Below are 17,742 nucleotides of genomic sequence, written 5' to 3'. Positions count from 1 at the left end.
TTGTGATGACGTGAATGTTTGGGAGGCATGTGGCTGTTTGTATCTATATTATTGACACGTGTGATGACGTGAATGTTTGGGAGGCATGTGGCTGTTTGTATCTATATTATTGACACGTTTGTGATGACGTGAATGTTTGGGAGGCATGTGGCTGTTTGTATCTATATTATTGACATTGACGTGAATGTTTGGGACATGTGGTGATGACACGTGTGTGAATGTTTGGGAGGCATGTGGCTGTTTGTATCTATATTATTGACACGAATGTGATGACGTGAATGTTTGGAGTTTGTATCTATATTATTGACATGTGATGACGTGTGAATGTTTGTAGGCATATACTGTTTGTATTATATTATTGACACGTGTGATGACGTGAATGTTTGGGAGGCATGTGGCTGTTTGTATCTATATTATTGACACGTGTGATGACGTGAATGTTTGGGAGGCATGTGGCTGTTTGTATCTATATTATTGACACGTGTGATGACGTGAATGTTTGGGAGGCATGTGAATGTGTTGACGTGAATGTTTGGGAGGCATGTGGCTGTTTGTATCTATATTATTGACACGTGTGATGACGTGAATGTTTGGGAGGCATATGGCTGTTTGTATCTATATTATTCACACGTGTGATGACGTGAATGTTTGGGAGGCATATGGCTGTTTGTATCTATATTATTGACACGTGTGATGTATCATGTATGTTTTATCTATATTATTGACACGTGTGATGACGTGAATGTTTGGGAGGCATGTGGCTGTTTGTATCTATATTATTGACACGTGTGATGACGTGAATGTTTGGGAGGCATGTGGCTGTTTGTATCTATATTATTGACACGTGTGATGACGTGAATGTTTGGGAGGCATGTGGCTGTTTGTATCTATATTATTGACATTGACGTGAATGTTTGGGAGGCATGTGGCTGTTTGTATCTATATTATTGACACGTGTGATGACGTGAATGTTTGGGAGGCATGTGGCTGTTTGTATCTATATTATTGACACGTGTGATGACGTGAATGTTTGGGAGGCATATGGCTGTTTGTATCTATATTATTCACACGTGTGATGACGTGAATGTTTGGGAGGCATGTGGCTGTTTGTATCTATATTATTGACACGTGTGATGACGTGAATGTGTGACTGTTTGACTATATTATTGACACGTGTGATGACGTGAATGTTTGGGAGGCATATTATTGGCTGCATGTTTGTATCTATATTATTGACACGTGTGATGACGTGAATGTTTGGGAGGCATGTGGCTGTTTGTATCTATATTATTGACACGTGATGACGTGAATGTTTGGGAGGCATGTGGCTGTTTGTATCTATATTATTGACACGTGTGATGACGTGAATGTTTGGGCATGTGGCTGTTTGTATCTATATTATTCCACACGTGTGATGACGTGAATGTTTGGGAGGCATGTGGCTGTTTGTATCTATATTATTGACACGTGTGATGACGTGAATGTTTGGGAGGCATGTGGCTGTTTGTATCTATATTATTGACACGTGTGATGACGTGAATGTTTGGGAGGCATGTGGCTGTTTGTATCTATATTATTGACACGTGTGATGACGTGAATGTTTGGGAGGCATATGGCTGTTTGTATCTATATTATTCACACGTGTGATGACGTGAATGTTTGGGAGGCATGTGGCTGTTTGTATCTATATTATTGACACGTGTGATGACGTGAATGTTTGGGAGGCATGTGGCCGTATGTTTATAACTGACAAATGTTGTTATTTGTTTGTTTGTATGTCATGTCAATGGTTTGATGTTTATTAATGACACGTGTAGTTTTGTGCATGTTTGGAAGGCACGTGATTGTTGTCATGTTGTCATGTGTATTGCGACAGGCATGTGAGCCACAAATGTGTCTATCCGGTTGTGTATAAACAAGTGCCTTCATGTTTGATTCAACTTTACAGTAAATATGTGAATATATAGGGTGTTAGCAACTGCGTCCATTAATGAAACTCATTATCATAAAACGCCATACAATGTACGTATTCCACGTAGTGTGAACCCAGCGTAATAAAGCACAGAGGAGTAACTCGCTGATACATAAGCAATACAAAACAACACAGTCTCAGCTTTGTTATTGTTTACTCTTGCAGGAACATTCCGGCAGTCTTCGCCTCACTGCTCACGGATGCTTACATCGTTAAGTGCCCTGCCGATCCCATGATGCACAGCCAGGGGCGAGATCTCCACTCAGCTACATCTATTGCATCATGTTACACAAACACCGTGAAATTTCTTGACTTTACAAACGGAATCGTTCCGAGAATTAGGATTCTATGCATCTCGGTGAACTGTTTTCGTGATGTCTTGCATTCATTGAACCATTCCCCAAAAGAAACAAGATTTGACGTAATTATTCACGATATGCGTTAATCCTTAATGTAGTATTACTTAAATTGTGTGTGTTAACAAAAAAATCATAATACAAGTGCGTCCGGTTTACTTGGCTGAGATACATACCGATGTATCACTCGTATTTTATCAAGAATGTTCACCAAAACAGCTAACTGTAAAAGTTGAACATACATGGAGCACATTCCTCATATTATAGAGGGGCGGTGGGGTAGCCTAATGGTTAAAGCGTTGGCTCGTCACGCCGAAAACCCGGGTTCGAATCCCCACATGGGTACAATGTGTGAAGCCCATTTCTGGTGTACCCCGCCATGATGTTGCTGGAATATTGCTAAAAGCGGCGTAAAACCAAACTCAGTCAGTCAGTCATATTATAGAAGTTGACATTCATATTGTTTCCTCTTTAAATAAATTTATAGATATATGAATTTGTAATAAATATGATAAATAGTGAAATGATTCAGATTATGTGTAAAATACAGGCAATAACTTTTAAAACGTATGTCAGATGGAAAGAAGAAAGCTAGATTTTGTTTAAACCTGTTTAATTCTACTAATTTTCCTCCAGAGTGTATGGTTACTGATGTCAGATGTTAGTCGTCAGTCCAGGTTACTTGTATTCTTCCCGACAAGGTCACAGCATACTATGTTTATTTGTCCGCCCACACACGAGCTCTCTCCTCTACCTCCGTGTTATTTTTGTGTTCATGTTTTGGTTGGAAACATGTCCAAACGAAACCTCTGGAGTGTAGTCTTCACAATAGAAGATTGCGTAGGAAGCATATATTTGCCGATCTCTTTGTTTACATATATTCTTATGCATAGCGATTATGCTAAGGTAGTTATATCACCCCTACCGGATATCTTCATTTTTATACGTCCCTTTATCTAACCTGAATTCCACACCTATTGATTGTAACCAGGTCACAGTGACCTACTCTTGCGGGGGAGGACGATATGGACGTTTTCAGTATTATACAAATACGTCAATTTAAAACATGTCCTGTGTGTGGCTCTAGTATACTACAAGGTAAACACGTAAGAATTTATAAATGGATAAAAATGAAGCAAAAATAAAATGATTAAAAGTTATTCCATTATGTATTTTGTATGGGTACCAAAACTGTTTTTGACGTTAATTTTGCAGTGTTTCGACGAAATTTTGTTGTAATGTTTTAGTGAAATCAGTTCTTTTACCCAAGTTATACACGTCCCTGTAAGTAGTGACTTTAATATTTTTCCTGATATCACAGGTTATGGAAACAGCTGTTGTAACCTTAAAATGGCTGATGACATGAGTAATATAAGTACTATAGGTTCCAATGTTTCGAACATATTCCCTGGTAGAGATATGAATATGAGTAAAGAAAAATAATCTGTAAAATCAATTTTAACAAACAATTAGAATCATATTGTGATGATATTGAACACTCACTAATACATTATTCGAATTATCTACGTTTCAGCTACACTCCTGTAACGATTCCGAACTTCTATATAAAGGGAACGGGAATTCATAAAATCGGATATATCGAACTCACTTTGAGATCGTTATATTTGAAGTTTACTGAACTTGTGGACATGTCTTAGACAGACAGACAGACAATTTTATTCAATAAAAGGCCAGTCCCATCATACAGTCATTTACATATGATATTGATAGTACAGTGCACGTGCTGTTTAAGACGAACATTTCTAACACCTTTTATGATACAGTCATTATTTGATTTCATAATGTTGATAAATTTGGCATTTGGATCAAAATCAGTCAAATATTTCTGAATATACCTTAATCATAAATCGAATAAACGTTCACACTTAATGAGTACATGAATTTATTCATCAATAACATTTTGTCTTTCAATTTACAAAATACCATTGTAATTAACTTTATTGTATCTTCCAGTTTCAAATGCTAAATTAAAATTACCACATCTAAATTGGGACAGTGCAGATCTGAGATGTAAAGGAATAACAGAATTTATATATCTTTCCACATTTAAAAATGTCTTAAATTGGGAGTAATAAAAACATTTATTAGAATTTTGAATTGAAGTGAACCAACATTGTTTATGACTATCCGAATGTCTCTGCATAAATAAAGATGTCTTAGAAGGTCACATGTACTGGTAGGTAACAAAAAAAGTCAAGTGCAGTCTCTGTGTCACCGTTCTCGCTTCAGTAGTCCCCCAACCCTTCGCCCCTCCCGTCTGACTGAACGCCGTGACGTCACAGGTACCGGAACCCGCTGGACCCTATCATAACGTGATGGCATACTCATACCTTACTATTAAGCTTAGAAAGTATTTCGAAATTATTGACAAGTAATGTAGATCTACGAAGTTCAAAGTGCGACCCGGAAATGAGCTTTCCTTGATGACTTTTTCCGGTGCGTGTGTCAGTGTTTGTCAAAATCCGTTAGTCTAAATTTATCCCCCTCCACCGGCTGATTGTGGCCCGAGGGTATATAAGGCGCTGCAGTGTGGGTGAAATCAATTCAACAGTGATCAGGCTGACGGTCATTCACAAAGAAACGTAACTTATAGTGACAGTATGAAGATAGTGCTGCTGGCTCTCCTAGGAGTGCCTCTGGTATTCGGGGCAGCGTTACACAGAGAAGAGGGATCAGAAGATGCTCATGACATCGAGAAGCGAGGGGCATTTGACATGGTGGTGAGTATGGAGATATTGGATTGATAAACATATTTTTTTTATGAGTGAGGAGCGAATATGGTTTTACGCCGCTATTAGCAATATTCATGCAATTATCACGGCGGGGACACCAGAAATGGGCTGCACACATTGTACCCCTGTGGAGAATCGAACCCAGGTCTTTAGCGTGACGAGTGAACGCTTAACCTTTAAGCTACCCTGCCGCCCCTGATTAGTGGGGAGTATGCCCTGGTAGTAATGGCAGTAATAGTAATGGCAGTAATAGTAATGGCAGTAGTAGTAATGGCAGTAGTAGCATTATCAAAATACGTTTAGTGTTTTTTGTTCCTGTCTTTTGCTGCATATTTAATTCCAACTGGGTATAACGAACTACGGTTATAACGACGACATTAGATGTCCCGTTGTCTTCGTTATAACCGTACTTTACGTTAGCTGTCATAAGAAACAGTAGTATTAGAGTAGTAGATGGTGAAGTGCAAGTAGAAGTAGCAACCGCTGATTGTGGTGGTAGTACTAATTGCAGAAGGTGATTTTGGCTACTAAGGGTTATAGTAATATCCTAATGTACATACCATGGAACCTCGTTAGTCTGGAAACTCCACATTACGGACGACTACATGTGTATAAAATTAAAAATAATCCGCATCCACTCATTTAATTCTGAAATCTTTTAAACTACAGGACTACTTGGAACGGTACGGCTACCTCAACACCGACTACAACACCGAGGACGATGGCGGTCCCATATTCCACTCCGAAGTCGAGCTGGAATACGCTCTCAGGTAAAGGAAAGCATTGATGGACGTATTCTCAGAATGTCATTACTGCTTATCACTATACCCACAGGAGGCGTGTCCATATCTAATGCACAGTATCCAATTCAACGTGTCATTTTCTGTCATCATTTATCTCAAGTATCTCCAACATAACCTTGAGCAGAGAAACCCAAGAACTAATACCAGCTTAGAATAAGAACCAGAAACCTGTGCTGGTCTTACAAGGAGGCTAAGTCTAGTAGGCTGGGAGATGTCGTCTATCGCGAGTTATATACGGTAATCCGACGTCCTGAGCGGATGGCTAGAATTATTGATCTGGGATCGATTATATACTGCCGAGAGCTACGTTGACAGCAAACACCATTCACCTCAAATTAAAATAATTTAAAACATATTGACATCCAGAGTTATCTTTCTTTCAGGAAGTTCCAGGAGTTCACCGGACTTCCGGTAACAGGCATGATGGACAGGAAGACGTATGAGCAGATGAACAAGCCTCGTTGTGGGTTTAGGGATATTCCGAAAGAAGCTGATCCTAACCAGCCGCTGGGTTATACACTTCTTGGTGAGACCATCTTACATTACATTGTTTGTGTTCTTGTGACATCAGGGGGGTAGTCTAGTGGTTAAAGCGTTGGCTCGTCACGCCGAAGACCCGGGTTCGAATCCCCACATGGGTACAACGTGTGAAGCCAATTTCTGGTGTCCTCCGCCGTGATGTTGCTGGAATATTGCTAAAAGCGGCGTAAAGTCAAACTCAGTCAGTCAGTCAGTCTTGTGACATTTACACTTCGGCTGTTATTTACAAACGCTGTAGCTCTTGAAATGTTTCTGCCTGCAGGAGAAGGGTTTCACACTGCTTTAAACACCAGTACATAACAACACAATCGGCGTTGTGTATTCACACCAAAAATTACTCTAGGATGAGCGATAAACGTGTATGAAAAAATCTACATAGACCGATCTATGCATGACCCTGGATCATAATTAGAGATGGTGTTAAAATCGAATCTACAAACAGAACCATTTATTGCTAGGTGACTCAACAGCTACATGTAATATCGAACATAAATCACAAAGGTACTGGATGTCTCATGGGTCTATATGGATGTATGTATGTTTACAGGAGGGAGTCTATATGGATGTATGTATGTTTACAGGAGGGAGTCTATATGGATGTATGTATGTTTACAGGAGGGAGTCTATATGGATGTATGTATGTTTACAGGAGGGAGTCTATATGGATGTATGTATGTTTACAGGAGGGACGTGGCCAAAAGAGGAAATTACCTGGAAAACAGTGGCATGGACCAACCAGATGGGTCAGTCGGTGCAGAAGTAAGTACTATACCACGACAACAAACTGACATATATTACAGGGGACTAGTCCCATTCAGGGTGACAGGTATAGCAAGTTTGTACCCGTGAAGATCTGGGTTAGAATTGGTCTTCAGCAACCCATGCTTGTCGTAAGAGGCGACTAAAGCGATCGGGTGATCAGCGATCGGCTGACTTGGTTGACACATGTCATCGAATCCCAACTGCGTAGATCGATGCTCATGCTGTTGATCACTGAATTGTCTGGACCAGACTCGATTATTTACAGACCGCCTCCATATAGCTGGAATATTGCTGAGTGCGGCGTTAAACCACAAACCAACCAACCATAGTAAGTTTGATTCAAGTCACAATGCCTAGGCCTTAGTGTCAGTTCCACTAGAGGTATTGGTAAGGTAAAACGCCTCTACCTTGACCGGAAGTGGACACTAGACTGGAGTGAAATCCGATAACTAAACGTTATCCACTTGCTTTTGTGGGAGTATCTTCACTATTTTTACCTTTTTTTAGTTACCTTTACAAAACGTCTCGTATACATCTATGCTAATAACACGCTAACTTATCAGAGTTCAGTTTGTATATTGAGTCATAAGGCGACACTTTCTTACACTTAATAACCTTCCTTATTAGACGGGCCATGGAGAACGCCTTCAAGTACTGGCAGGCAGTGACTCCGTTGACCTTCAAATACACAGACGGGACCCCTGACATTGAGGTCAAGTTTGCACGCGGCGAGCACGGTGATGGAGCATACAACGCCTTTGATGGAAAAGGTAAACATTCGAATATGAAACCGTTTCTTTTTGTTACATTCGTTTCGTTTAAGAGTGAGTCAGTGGAGATTCACGTCACTTCCAAACATCGCAGCTGGAGTTACAAAAAAAGAAATTATTTTCGGAATCGACCCAGGACCCACATCGTGATGAGGAAACAACAATGTCACCAAGGGACCTTTGTAATAGAAGATAGACACAATCGGAATAATAATGTCAAATTTGCAAAATACTCGATATGTTGTCCTTGCCTTTATCGGTTTTCTTTATTATTCTTATATATTCTTTTTATGATACGGCCTTCTTTACATTTCGTCACGATATAGCTGAAATACTGACGACATGACATCAGTTTTTAATTTACTCACCTTATATTTCTATATATTTCAGGCAAGACGCTTGCGCATGCGTTTGGCCCGGGAACACATCCAATCAACGGCGACACCCACTTCGATGATGACGAGGAGTGGACATATCACGATGACCGCGGTACAGACCTTGAAACGGTTGCTGCTCATGAATTTGGACACGCCCTTGGTCTTGGACATTCTGGAGTTCGAGGATCTCTCATGGCACCGTACTACCAAGGTTACGATCCCAACTTTAAACTACACAGCGATGACATCAGAGCAATACAGACTCTCTATGGTAAGGGTGGTCACTTTAGACATGTCCAAGAAAATCTGACTTGGGTCCACTTGCAGAAATCGATCTTAAAGAGCATTTTTTTAAAGTATACAAAATACAAGAAGTCTAAGAGTTTCTGGGTTATATGGTGATTCTATTACTATGACGTAAGTGGTATTATTGTTCTATGCGCAACTGCTTTTGTCCGAATATTTTGAACCGGAAAAGGTCTGTGGCATACAAACCACTTTCCGTCCGTAATTAAGAGAGGTAGATAAATCCTGTTATCACAAACTCATACCTGATCCTTAAGTTGTGTCATTTAACCAAACTGTAACTGTATATCGGACATGACAAAGTATTGTAAAGGTTTTCACAAGTCCGTATACCATGACAGGTACGAGTTAAATAGCTTTCGGTAGCTTCATTTTGTTTTCCGTGTTTCATTTTCTGTTTCGACTCAAAATCGAGACTTGTTATATTCTGGCTTTGACATTTTATATATTTCACATTTTATTAGGGTCTAATCCTAACCGCCCAACTACAACACCCGCAACAACACCAACAACAACAACAACACCAACGACGACAACGACCAAGCCACCAACTACTACCAAAGGGGCAACAAGTCCAAATGCCGATTACTGCTCGACCAAATTAGACGCCATCGTCACGGGTAAGAACCTAGTATTAAATGTTCTTGAGGTTCTGCAAGAATCATTCCCAGAGCCATGCGAATGTCTATCATGCCGATGGACTTGTTAAATGAATGACTGCTGAAGTTTTTTACTTTGGTTCCAAAAGAATGACTGTGTAGTAAATCGCGTTTTTCAGCAGTTGTAAAATCAGAGGTTCCACAAATCTGTCTACCTACCTCCATTTTCCACGAATTTGTGTAGATGTGTTATTGAGTGGACCCAGCACAACGATAATGGGCTCAGCACACTGTTTCCATCAGTTCCCGGAGTAACGCCCCAACCATTTCACTGCGAGAACTCGTAAAGTGTTGACCTAAAAACTACCCTCAAATATTACAGGCACAGTAATTTAATTGCACACGTTATAACACAACATTCACTCACTAGTGGAGTAATTATTAATAGTATATGATATATTTGAAACGTATATGATATCATTCTTGATAAAATTACATCGTTGTCTGCAAGGATGGAAAAACAGCTGAACTAGAAAATATACCTGATTGTGTCGCCCGCTCTTCCCATGCTCATGACGGCATTGTTCTTTGTACGCAGCTTCCGACGGTTTCACATACGCCTTCCGGTATCGCAAGGTATACAAACTGGGTAGCCGGGGTCTAGAGGCTGGCTACCCCAGACCAATCAGGGACGTGTACCCCCGGGCACCGGGCAAGATCAGAGGCGCATTCTACATGCCCGAGAACAGGAAGACCTACTTCTTCAAAGGTCAGTATACATCAACTTTACGGAAACCTGGTTATTCACAAGCTGCCTTGTCGTCTACGCAGTGAAATATTGCTCTCCTGTTGAAAATGCTCGTCCTGAATTTGCAATGATAGAAAAACACAATATTTTATTCCAATATATTAATGTTGACTTCTCTGTTAGGACCTCGAGTGTGGAGGTACACCGACTTCGAACTGGACACAGGCTTCCCCAAGACCATATACACAGCAGATTTCCCTGAGAACATTCACGCCGTACTCAACATGCAGGACAGCTACGGCAAGAGTCGCATCTTCATGTTCGGGGTAAGTTGTAACAAGTAACACACTTTAAAATATCCACACCATTCATGCTGGTTTTGTTGTTCCTTTTGTGTGTGTGTAATCCAGTGATTAACATCATGAGTACTGTAAATACCATTACATGTATCACCCCAGCCCGCGGGCTTGAGACATTGTTAGCCTAGACCCACTCAAACTTTTACTGGACCGATGTGATTATAATAGATGCTATTCACAAACAGATGACGAACGGATGTTTTCTTATTGAATAATATCCTGATCTCGTTTATGAAATTATAACGTATTTACTGTACTAAAACCCCTTGATATTCCGGCGTGTGGTTTATCTGAACATCTTCAAGGTGTGAGTGTATTCCCAATGTGGAACATTATAGGATGTAGGACAAATGAATAATGAATATCCCCACCCTACAATATTTGAGAATCGAACCCTTTGTGACTAGACAACGCTTGAACCACACGGCTACCCTACAGTGAATGGATGAAATTCAGACTTCACCAGAATATTGATCCGTACCGCGGTATTACAACGTCTGTTATGTTCTTCATCTTACTATAGACATTCGGGATGTCATCATTAACTATAACGACGTATAATATCTATTTTACAGAGTAACAAGTTCTGGGAGTGGAACCCCAACACCCTACAGATGGTTCCAGGGTGGTCGTACAACATCGAGGACCACTGGCTGGGAATCCCCCGGGGGGTGGAGGCAGCTGTCAAGTGGTATGACGGACACATGTACTTCTTCAAGGGAACAAAGTAAGCAGACATTTTCACTGAGTGGAGAACGTAAATAACATAAAATAAATTTAAGAAAAAACATCGAGTATTTTTTCAACTTGCTTGCACGAGTAGATAAGCTGTACTGACAATGGAAACAGTTGTAAATTTTGAGTGGATGGCATGCCGCTCTCTGAATATATCTTCGGTCATAAAGTTGTACACTCAAACCTCCTTTATCCAGGCACTTGCGTTTTCTCGAATATTGCCCAGACAAAATATACACCTGTTCCGTCATTATAAATCAATGGTATGACAGAGAGGCTCTGTTAATACGGAACCCCTCCTATACAACTCACAACTCATGATTCCTCAGACCAAACGATTGATGACACCGACGTCAGTCTTATAACGATAACGAGACTGGAACGAGATCTTGCGTGAACTACTATGGTCATAACCTTAAAGGAATAACATTACACTGTTCTATTTTGGCACATGATTCACCATTTACGTTTCTGACAGTATGGTGTGTTTCTAGTTTCAGAAAGTTTAACGATTATTACCGTACTGTGGAACCCGGTTACCCCAAGCCCTGGGCGCCAGTCTGGATGCGGAATGTGTGTGAAAGTGCGTCGCTTCGCCAACAGGAGGCGGGAGTCGAGTTAGACGCGGGAAGCAATACAGAGTTCGATTGGGACATGGGAAGACAGCGGGATATCCCAAATATTCCTATTTTCCTACAGTGAAACATCTAGCTGAGATTCCCGTGTACCTCTCGTCATTTAACTGAGATTAGATCAATTCTATTTACAGAATTTATATTTATTTTACAAAAGATTGTGAACCAGGGGATCTTATTTAAAGCAGAGTAGGGGACCACAATTATAGCTAGTTCGATGGCTTAGGAGACGCATGGAAATTTTAATTTGGATATTTAATTTAATTTGGATATTAACGCAATATTTCAGTTGTCATGTTTTCCGTACTTAAACTTGATTCGTCCATTGATAGAAATATATGATAGTTATTATAACTTAATATACTGCTGTCAATCCGTTGTTAATGAAAACGTTTACAGAGACTGTTATGTGTTGGAAACTGTAGATTGTGTTGAAGTGTGAACCGGTAATTTGTCTTGTTCCGTGTTGGCTATTGCTAAGGGTACAGTTAACCCCGCTGTCCATACAACCGGGTTGTAGACAATCATTTTGATTCTCATATTTAAAGAATATTTATTTCTACATTTTTATTTTTACCTCATGTTTTTATTTATGTTTTATAATAAAAAACATTAAGTATATATGTTGATTGTTTGACTGATTTATCCGCTAGTCTGGAAGGTAATGTTTGGAACGGTTACATATGGAGCAATATACTCATGCCAATAATGGTTGCCACCCCCTTGAATTGTTTTAATTTTGGTGAGGGGGGGAATTGTGAGGTGTGGGGTGTTGGGTTGGGGGTGACAACCATTATTGGCATGAGTATATTTAACTTAAAATGAAATAAAGAAAGAATTTGTTTAAACAAAGGTATGACGTGGGACTAATACATTGATTTGAGGAGTTTGGTGTGAAATGTTCATGCTGAAGACATTCACATTGAGGCCATGTACATTACAGACATACACATTCACTACATTCACGACTCTAACATCACGGGGCGGTGGGGTAGCCCAGTGGTGAAAGCGTTCGCTCGTCGCGCCAAAAACCCGGGTTCGATTCCCCACATGGGTACAATGTGTGAAGCCCGTTTCTGGTGTCCCCCGCCGTGATATTGCTGGAATATTGCTAAAAGCGGCGTAAAACTAAACTCACTCACTCACTCTAACAGCACGCAAAGTCTTTCGATGAGCTCCCGACAGATGGACAATAACTGTGTGACGTTTTCATGAAAAACACGTACCATGTCGCCAACAAATATCCAACATGTATGATCATGCACGCGCAAATTATTACCTACGACCTCAAAAGGAGATGGGATGTCGTTAATATATTAATGCAGTAGATTATTTCAGAATATATATATTTTTTCATTGACGTTTCACTGAAGCAAGGTTTCTGTTCTGTACATGTAACATCATGATTGTAGCGATGATGGGACAGTCATGTATGTCCGTGGGTATGTATAGATGTGGTTGTCGAACGACAACCACATCTATACATACCCACGGACATACATGACTGTCTGCTGATGCCCTGTGATCGATATGGGTGTTGAATTATTGGCTGTTGGGGACATACACAAAGACTCAAACTGAAACACCTCAATGCAAGTGTCATCGGCCACTTCGTTCAGCAGACAACCCGTAAAACTGATTGTACGATCGCTTCATACAACAAATTGTCTCACCCGTCACACAACTCTGCTTTGATGTCTGCCGCGTTTGCTTGTTTGTTTTTTAAAACAACCAAACAAAATAAGCATAATTAAAACACAATTATAATTTTATCATGATATATAATATACATTGCCGATTATGAAAAACAACAAATAAACCAAAATTATAAGCGTACAATCGCAAATCAAAAGTATTTTGTACTTGGGTTTACTTCCCTCGAAACGAAGCACCCGGGATACCAAACCCAGTCAGAGCGGGTGGGCGTGCACTTAAGTGTAAAGAAGTATTTCATTGGCTGGTTCATTTGCCGATACACTCAGGGCTCCTTGTGTGTGTTTAGAGGTGTTTGGTTTTGTAAATACATGCTCAGTTTTTGTGTATAACATTTTGCAATCAACAGACATCAAAGCATGTCATGTATCACACCTGCCTGTCTGTGTAATTACATAATGTGACAGAGACAGAACACGGATGCACGAGCCATAAATCAATGCATTTTGTTTATGGTGTATAGCCTGATAGGTGTTAAGTTCAAATTGCATGTGGTAAGTGGTCGAAGTTGTGTATTGCATATTGTCATTAGCAGACAGGCAAGCAGACAAATGAATGTCAATGAAACAGACATTGAGGTATATCTGTATCACAGTTAGAAATTCTGACACTGCTAAATATCACATTGCTTTAGAGTACTTTTCAGCTTTTAAGTTCTTGAACTGAGAAAGTGACTCGGTAAGAAGAATGTGTAGTGAAATAGCCAAATGAAATTATATAAACAGTTAAATCTGTAATCTACTGTCATAACATATAAAAAACCTCGCGCATGTGAAATATCAACAAAACATTAGAAAAAAAGCTCACATCAAAGCCTACTCCGAGTACTCACCGTCAGCGAAGCTTTTCCGTCTTGAAATGTCGAACGCCTCACTGGTTGACACATAGCTGAGTAGATCTAAATCCTTAACAAGGTTCTTTTATGTAACGAGTAGATTATTTACTATTTGTTGTTTGTGTACACAACCAAGATTAAACTACTCCTGCTCACGACCTTATAATTCGGACATCCCGCTTCAAGCTGCGCGAACCTATTAACTGAGCATGCGCTATGAGCGCAGCGCAGTACTGCTCTTGAAACCACTTTTCACCCCAGCTGGGGTGAATTTAGTGAATCGTTTGAACCCCGATTTCGCGGGGTTTTTTCATCGCGTTATTTTTCAACTTGATAAGTTGATTTTGCATTTTTGATAAATTGTTACTGTAAGTCCATACCGAAAAGTTTTATGAATCTGCAAAGTTGTGTTTTGCGTTGCATGTAAGCTTTAACGCCACATTCAGCAAAATTTTACAATACAGTGATTGATATCATGAGCATCGATCTACGCAGTTTGAGCACAGTGTAGACAGTCGTTGTGAAGGAAGATGATCATAAACTCAAATTTAATATATCAAAAGTGAAACTCACATTTACTATCCTCTACCAAACTGTTAGGAATGTTTAGTATTCTGGCGTTCTAATGTTTAACGTCATGATAATTATCGCGTGATTGAGTGTACATGTTTCTGCTTCTGCCAACAGATTAAATCACTATTAAAGTTTCTAGATATACATGCTGGCACGACATTGTGTGATACTCGATTCTGATTGGCTGAGAGTTTATCAAAACCGTACTTAAATGGCAGTTCAACAACCGCTAACGCGTTCGGTTTTTAAATTACTTTTAGCGGTCTTAAATCCACGACAAAGGTCCGCAAATTGAAAACAGAGTAGCTTTATCTTCGAGTTGATTTTTTATACTTCTTACCGCAGTAGGACCAAGATACAGTGGTACCTTCACAAGACAGGTTGTGGGTGGCCCGCACGGGTCATATAGAAGACAAAGTAAAATTACCTTGGTCTAGTTAGATGGGTGCTCGACAGCAAGGCTCCTGAGAGTTACAAGAGACTCTACCCTGAATCTATCGAAAGAAACGAAACACATGTGGTGTCTCCTTAGGCGGGAGAGAAATATGCCAGAAAGGGGTACCAGGAAGGATGAAGACGTAATGCGACAGTCAATCTTCTAGCGACTCACAACAAGCAGTAATGTGTACTTCCAGGGATCTGCAGTTGCAGAGTGAAACCTGACGTATTATTCAATAACTGGTTATGTTTTAAAGATTCAAATACAATGTATATGCATGCAGCAAAAAGGTTTCGGGTGATCTTGGTCGGCAGGCTGGTTGAGCTCACCATCAGGACCCCTTTACACGAATCCCCGACAGCGACACAACCCAACGGTACACTAGAACATATCTGCAATCACTGACAAGGTGTTGGACAGTCTTTTAAAATGCATTACAAAATTTACATTAATTTTCTTGTTGACACTTTGATGGAAATTCAAACATTATTTTTTGATTGAAACATATTTTATTCAATTAAGAAACGGATTGGGCACAAGTTATCCAACTTAAATAAGCCCTCTCCACATAGTTACAAGTGTATATTACAAAAAAGTTCAACAAGAGGCAGACAAAGGGTATAGATATGTACAGACAGAGTTATTTAAATCGTTTAGTGTTATGGATGTAGATATGTACACTTTTAAAAACATTCTGATTTTCGCTAAGCGAGAGACCTGCATTGCCATTTAAGATGAGATTAATATCAATACATGCTCTATTATTCACTATATTTTCTAAAGAGGTTAACATTTGTTCTCTTTGAATTATATATAATGGACATTCAAGAAAATAATGAAAAGCATTTTCACAATTATGGCCACACTGACAAAGTGCATCATTTCTAACATTAATTCTGAATAAATCATAATTAAGTGTACTTGTCATATATCTTAATCTTGTATGCAAAACATTTAGTTTCCTTTTCCCATATGAGAAATATACGGGTGCACATTTTTGTTTCACATGAACTGCAGTTTTAAAAGACACAACAGATTTACAGTTTCTGATAGCTAAGGGGATGTTATTCCACAGTTTAATTGTTGATGGAAAAAAGGATAGAGTCGAATATCGTAGTCTTGTACAGGGTTGAGTGTAATTACTGGAGTTTCTTAATTCATAATTTGTTCGACTACCTACTACAGGAGGGAGTAAATCATAAAGAAAACTTGGAGCAAGGCCTGTATGTATCTTATAAAATAACGATAATTTTTTCACCCTTCTTCTCTCAGATAGTAAATTCCATCCCGTTTCAAAGTATAATGATCTAGAAGAAGCATATCTCTGCAGACCAGTAACTATACGAGCCGCTTCAAGTTGTAACTTTTCTAATCTATTAGATTCTTCAATAGAACACCCGTCCCATACTTCAGATGCGAACTCGAAATGTGGTCTTATGAATACAGTTGTATATGCTTGACAATGTTGTTCTATTCAGGAGAAACTTTCGAAATGCTCCAATCATTTTAGAAGTCTTTTTAACAATACTTTCAATATGATGGTGCCAACCCCCATTACATGAAAATGTTAGTCCCAAATGTTTATGAAAGTCAACTGGTTTTACATGACAATTGTCAAATTTCAAATTAATGTCTGTTTGGCCATCTTTCGTCGTAAATAACATAGCTTCCGTTTTGTCCGGATTATAAGAAATTAGCCAGTCCTTTGCCCAATTACATAATATTTGTAGATTTTCTTTCATTATTCTTTCCATCAACTGCTTTTCTTTTGACAAGGCTCCCAGTGACGTGTCGTCAGCGAAAAGCCGAGTTATACAATGTAGTTTATCTGCTATCTCATTTACATACACAATGAAAAGAAAGGGACCTAAAACTGATCCCTGTGGAACTCCTGCTTTTAAAACCAAAGGCTTAGATAACGAGCCGTGAACAGAAACTGATTGATTGCGACCACTTACATAACTATCAAACCAGTCAAGTAACTTTCCACTTACTCCGTACCTCTCCAATTTAAGCATAAGCCCTCTGTGCCAAACTCTATCAAAGGCCTTAGATACATCGCAAAAGACCATACAATAGTGTTCTTTGTTATCTAGTGATATACAGATTTGGTTATAATTCAAACATTAACAATTGCGAGCTGGAAGTGACTGGTCCTGAACAGCAAAGCTAATAAATTCACGTTGTTACAACTTTATGCTTTCGTTGTATCGATCTGCGCAATTGGGAAACGATGACAAGTTTCAACCAAGTCAGTGAGCCTGACCACCCCATCCCGTTAGTCGCCTCTTACGACAAGCATGGGTTACTGAAGATCAATATTCTAACCCGGACCGTCACGGGTAAGGTCCGGGTTAGAATATTGATCTTCACGGGTAAGGTCGGAATGCTGTTTTACCTTGTCTCTTTGTTAGTCTAGGATTTCTTTATCTCAAAATTCTCCATCAGATGCCAGGTGTGGTTTCAG

General features: G+C 39.5%; 1 protein-coding gene across 1 annotated transcript; it reads left to right on the top strand.

Moving 5' to 3' along the window:
- Positions 1 to 4,882: 4,882 nt before the first annotated feature.
- On the top strand, positions 4,883 to 12,336 carry LOC124253150 (72 kDa type IV collagenase-like). Its single transcript, XM_046686868.1, has 11 exons — positions 4,883 to 5,069; positions 5,751 to 5,851; positions 6,268 to 6,410; positions 7,108 to 7,183; positions 7,814 to 7,956; positions 8,347 to 8,604; positions 9,104 to 9,259; positions 9,837 to 10,007; positions 10,170 to 10,312; positions 10,921 to 11,072; positions 11,575 to 12,336. The coding sequence occupies exons 1-11, from the start codon at positions 4,950 to 4,952 to the stop codon at positions 11,780 to 11,782; spliced, it is 1,671 nt and encodes a 556-aa protein (XP_046542824.1). The 5' UTR covers positions 4,883 to 4,949; the 3' UTR covers positions 11,783 to 12,336.
- Positions 12,337 to 17,742: the final 5,406 nt, after the last annotated feature.

Source organism: Haliotis rubra, unplaced genomic scaffold (genome assembly GCF_003918875.1).
Source record: "Haliotis rubra isolate DU_JTF1 unplaced genomic scaffold, ASM391887v1 Scf532, whole genome shotgun sequence".
NCBI classification, from domain to species: Eukaryota; Metazoa; Mollusca; class Gastropoda; order Lepetellida; family Haliotidae; genus Haliotis; species Haliotis rubra.
Note: the sequence above shows the minus strand (reverse complement) of the source record. Positions and strands in the feature narration are given on the sequence as shown.

Bases quoted from the DNA above. Each gene is read 5' to 3' on its own strand.
- LOC124253150 (XM_046686868.1), top strand. From the start codon at position 4,950: ATGAAGATAGTGCTGCTGGCTCTCCTAGGAGTGCCTCTGGTATTCGGG. The intron at 10,008-10,169 runs GTCAGTATACAT...CTTCTCTGTTAG, and splicing joins GAAGACCTACTTCTTCAAAG to GACCTCGAGTGTGGAGGTAC. The intron at 10,313-10,920 runs GTAAGTTGTAAC...TCTATTTTACAG, and splicing joins GTCGCATCTTCATGTTCGGG to AGTAACAAGTTCTGGGAGTG.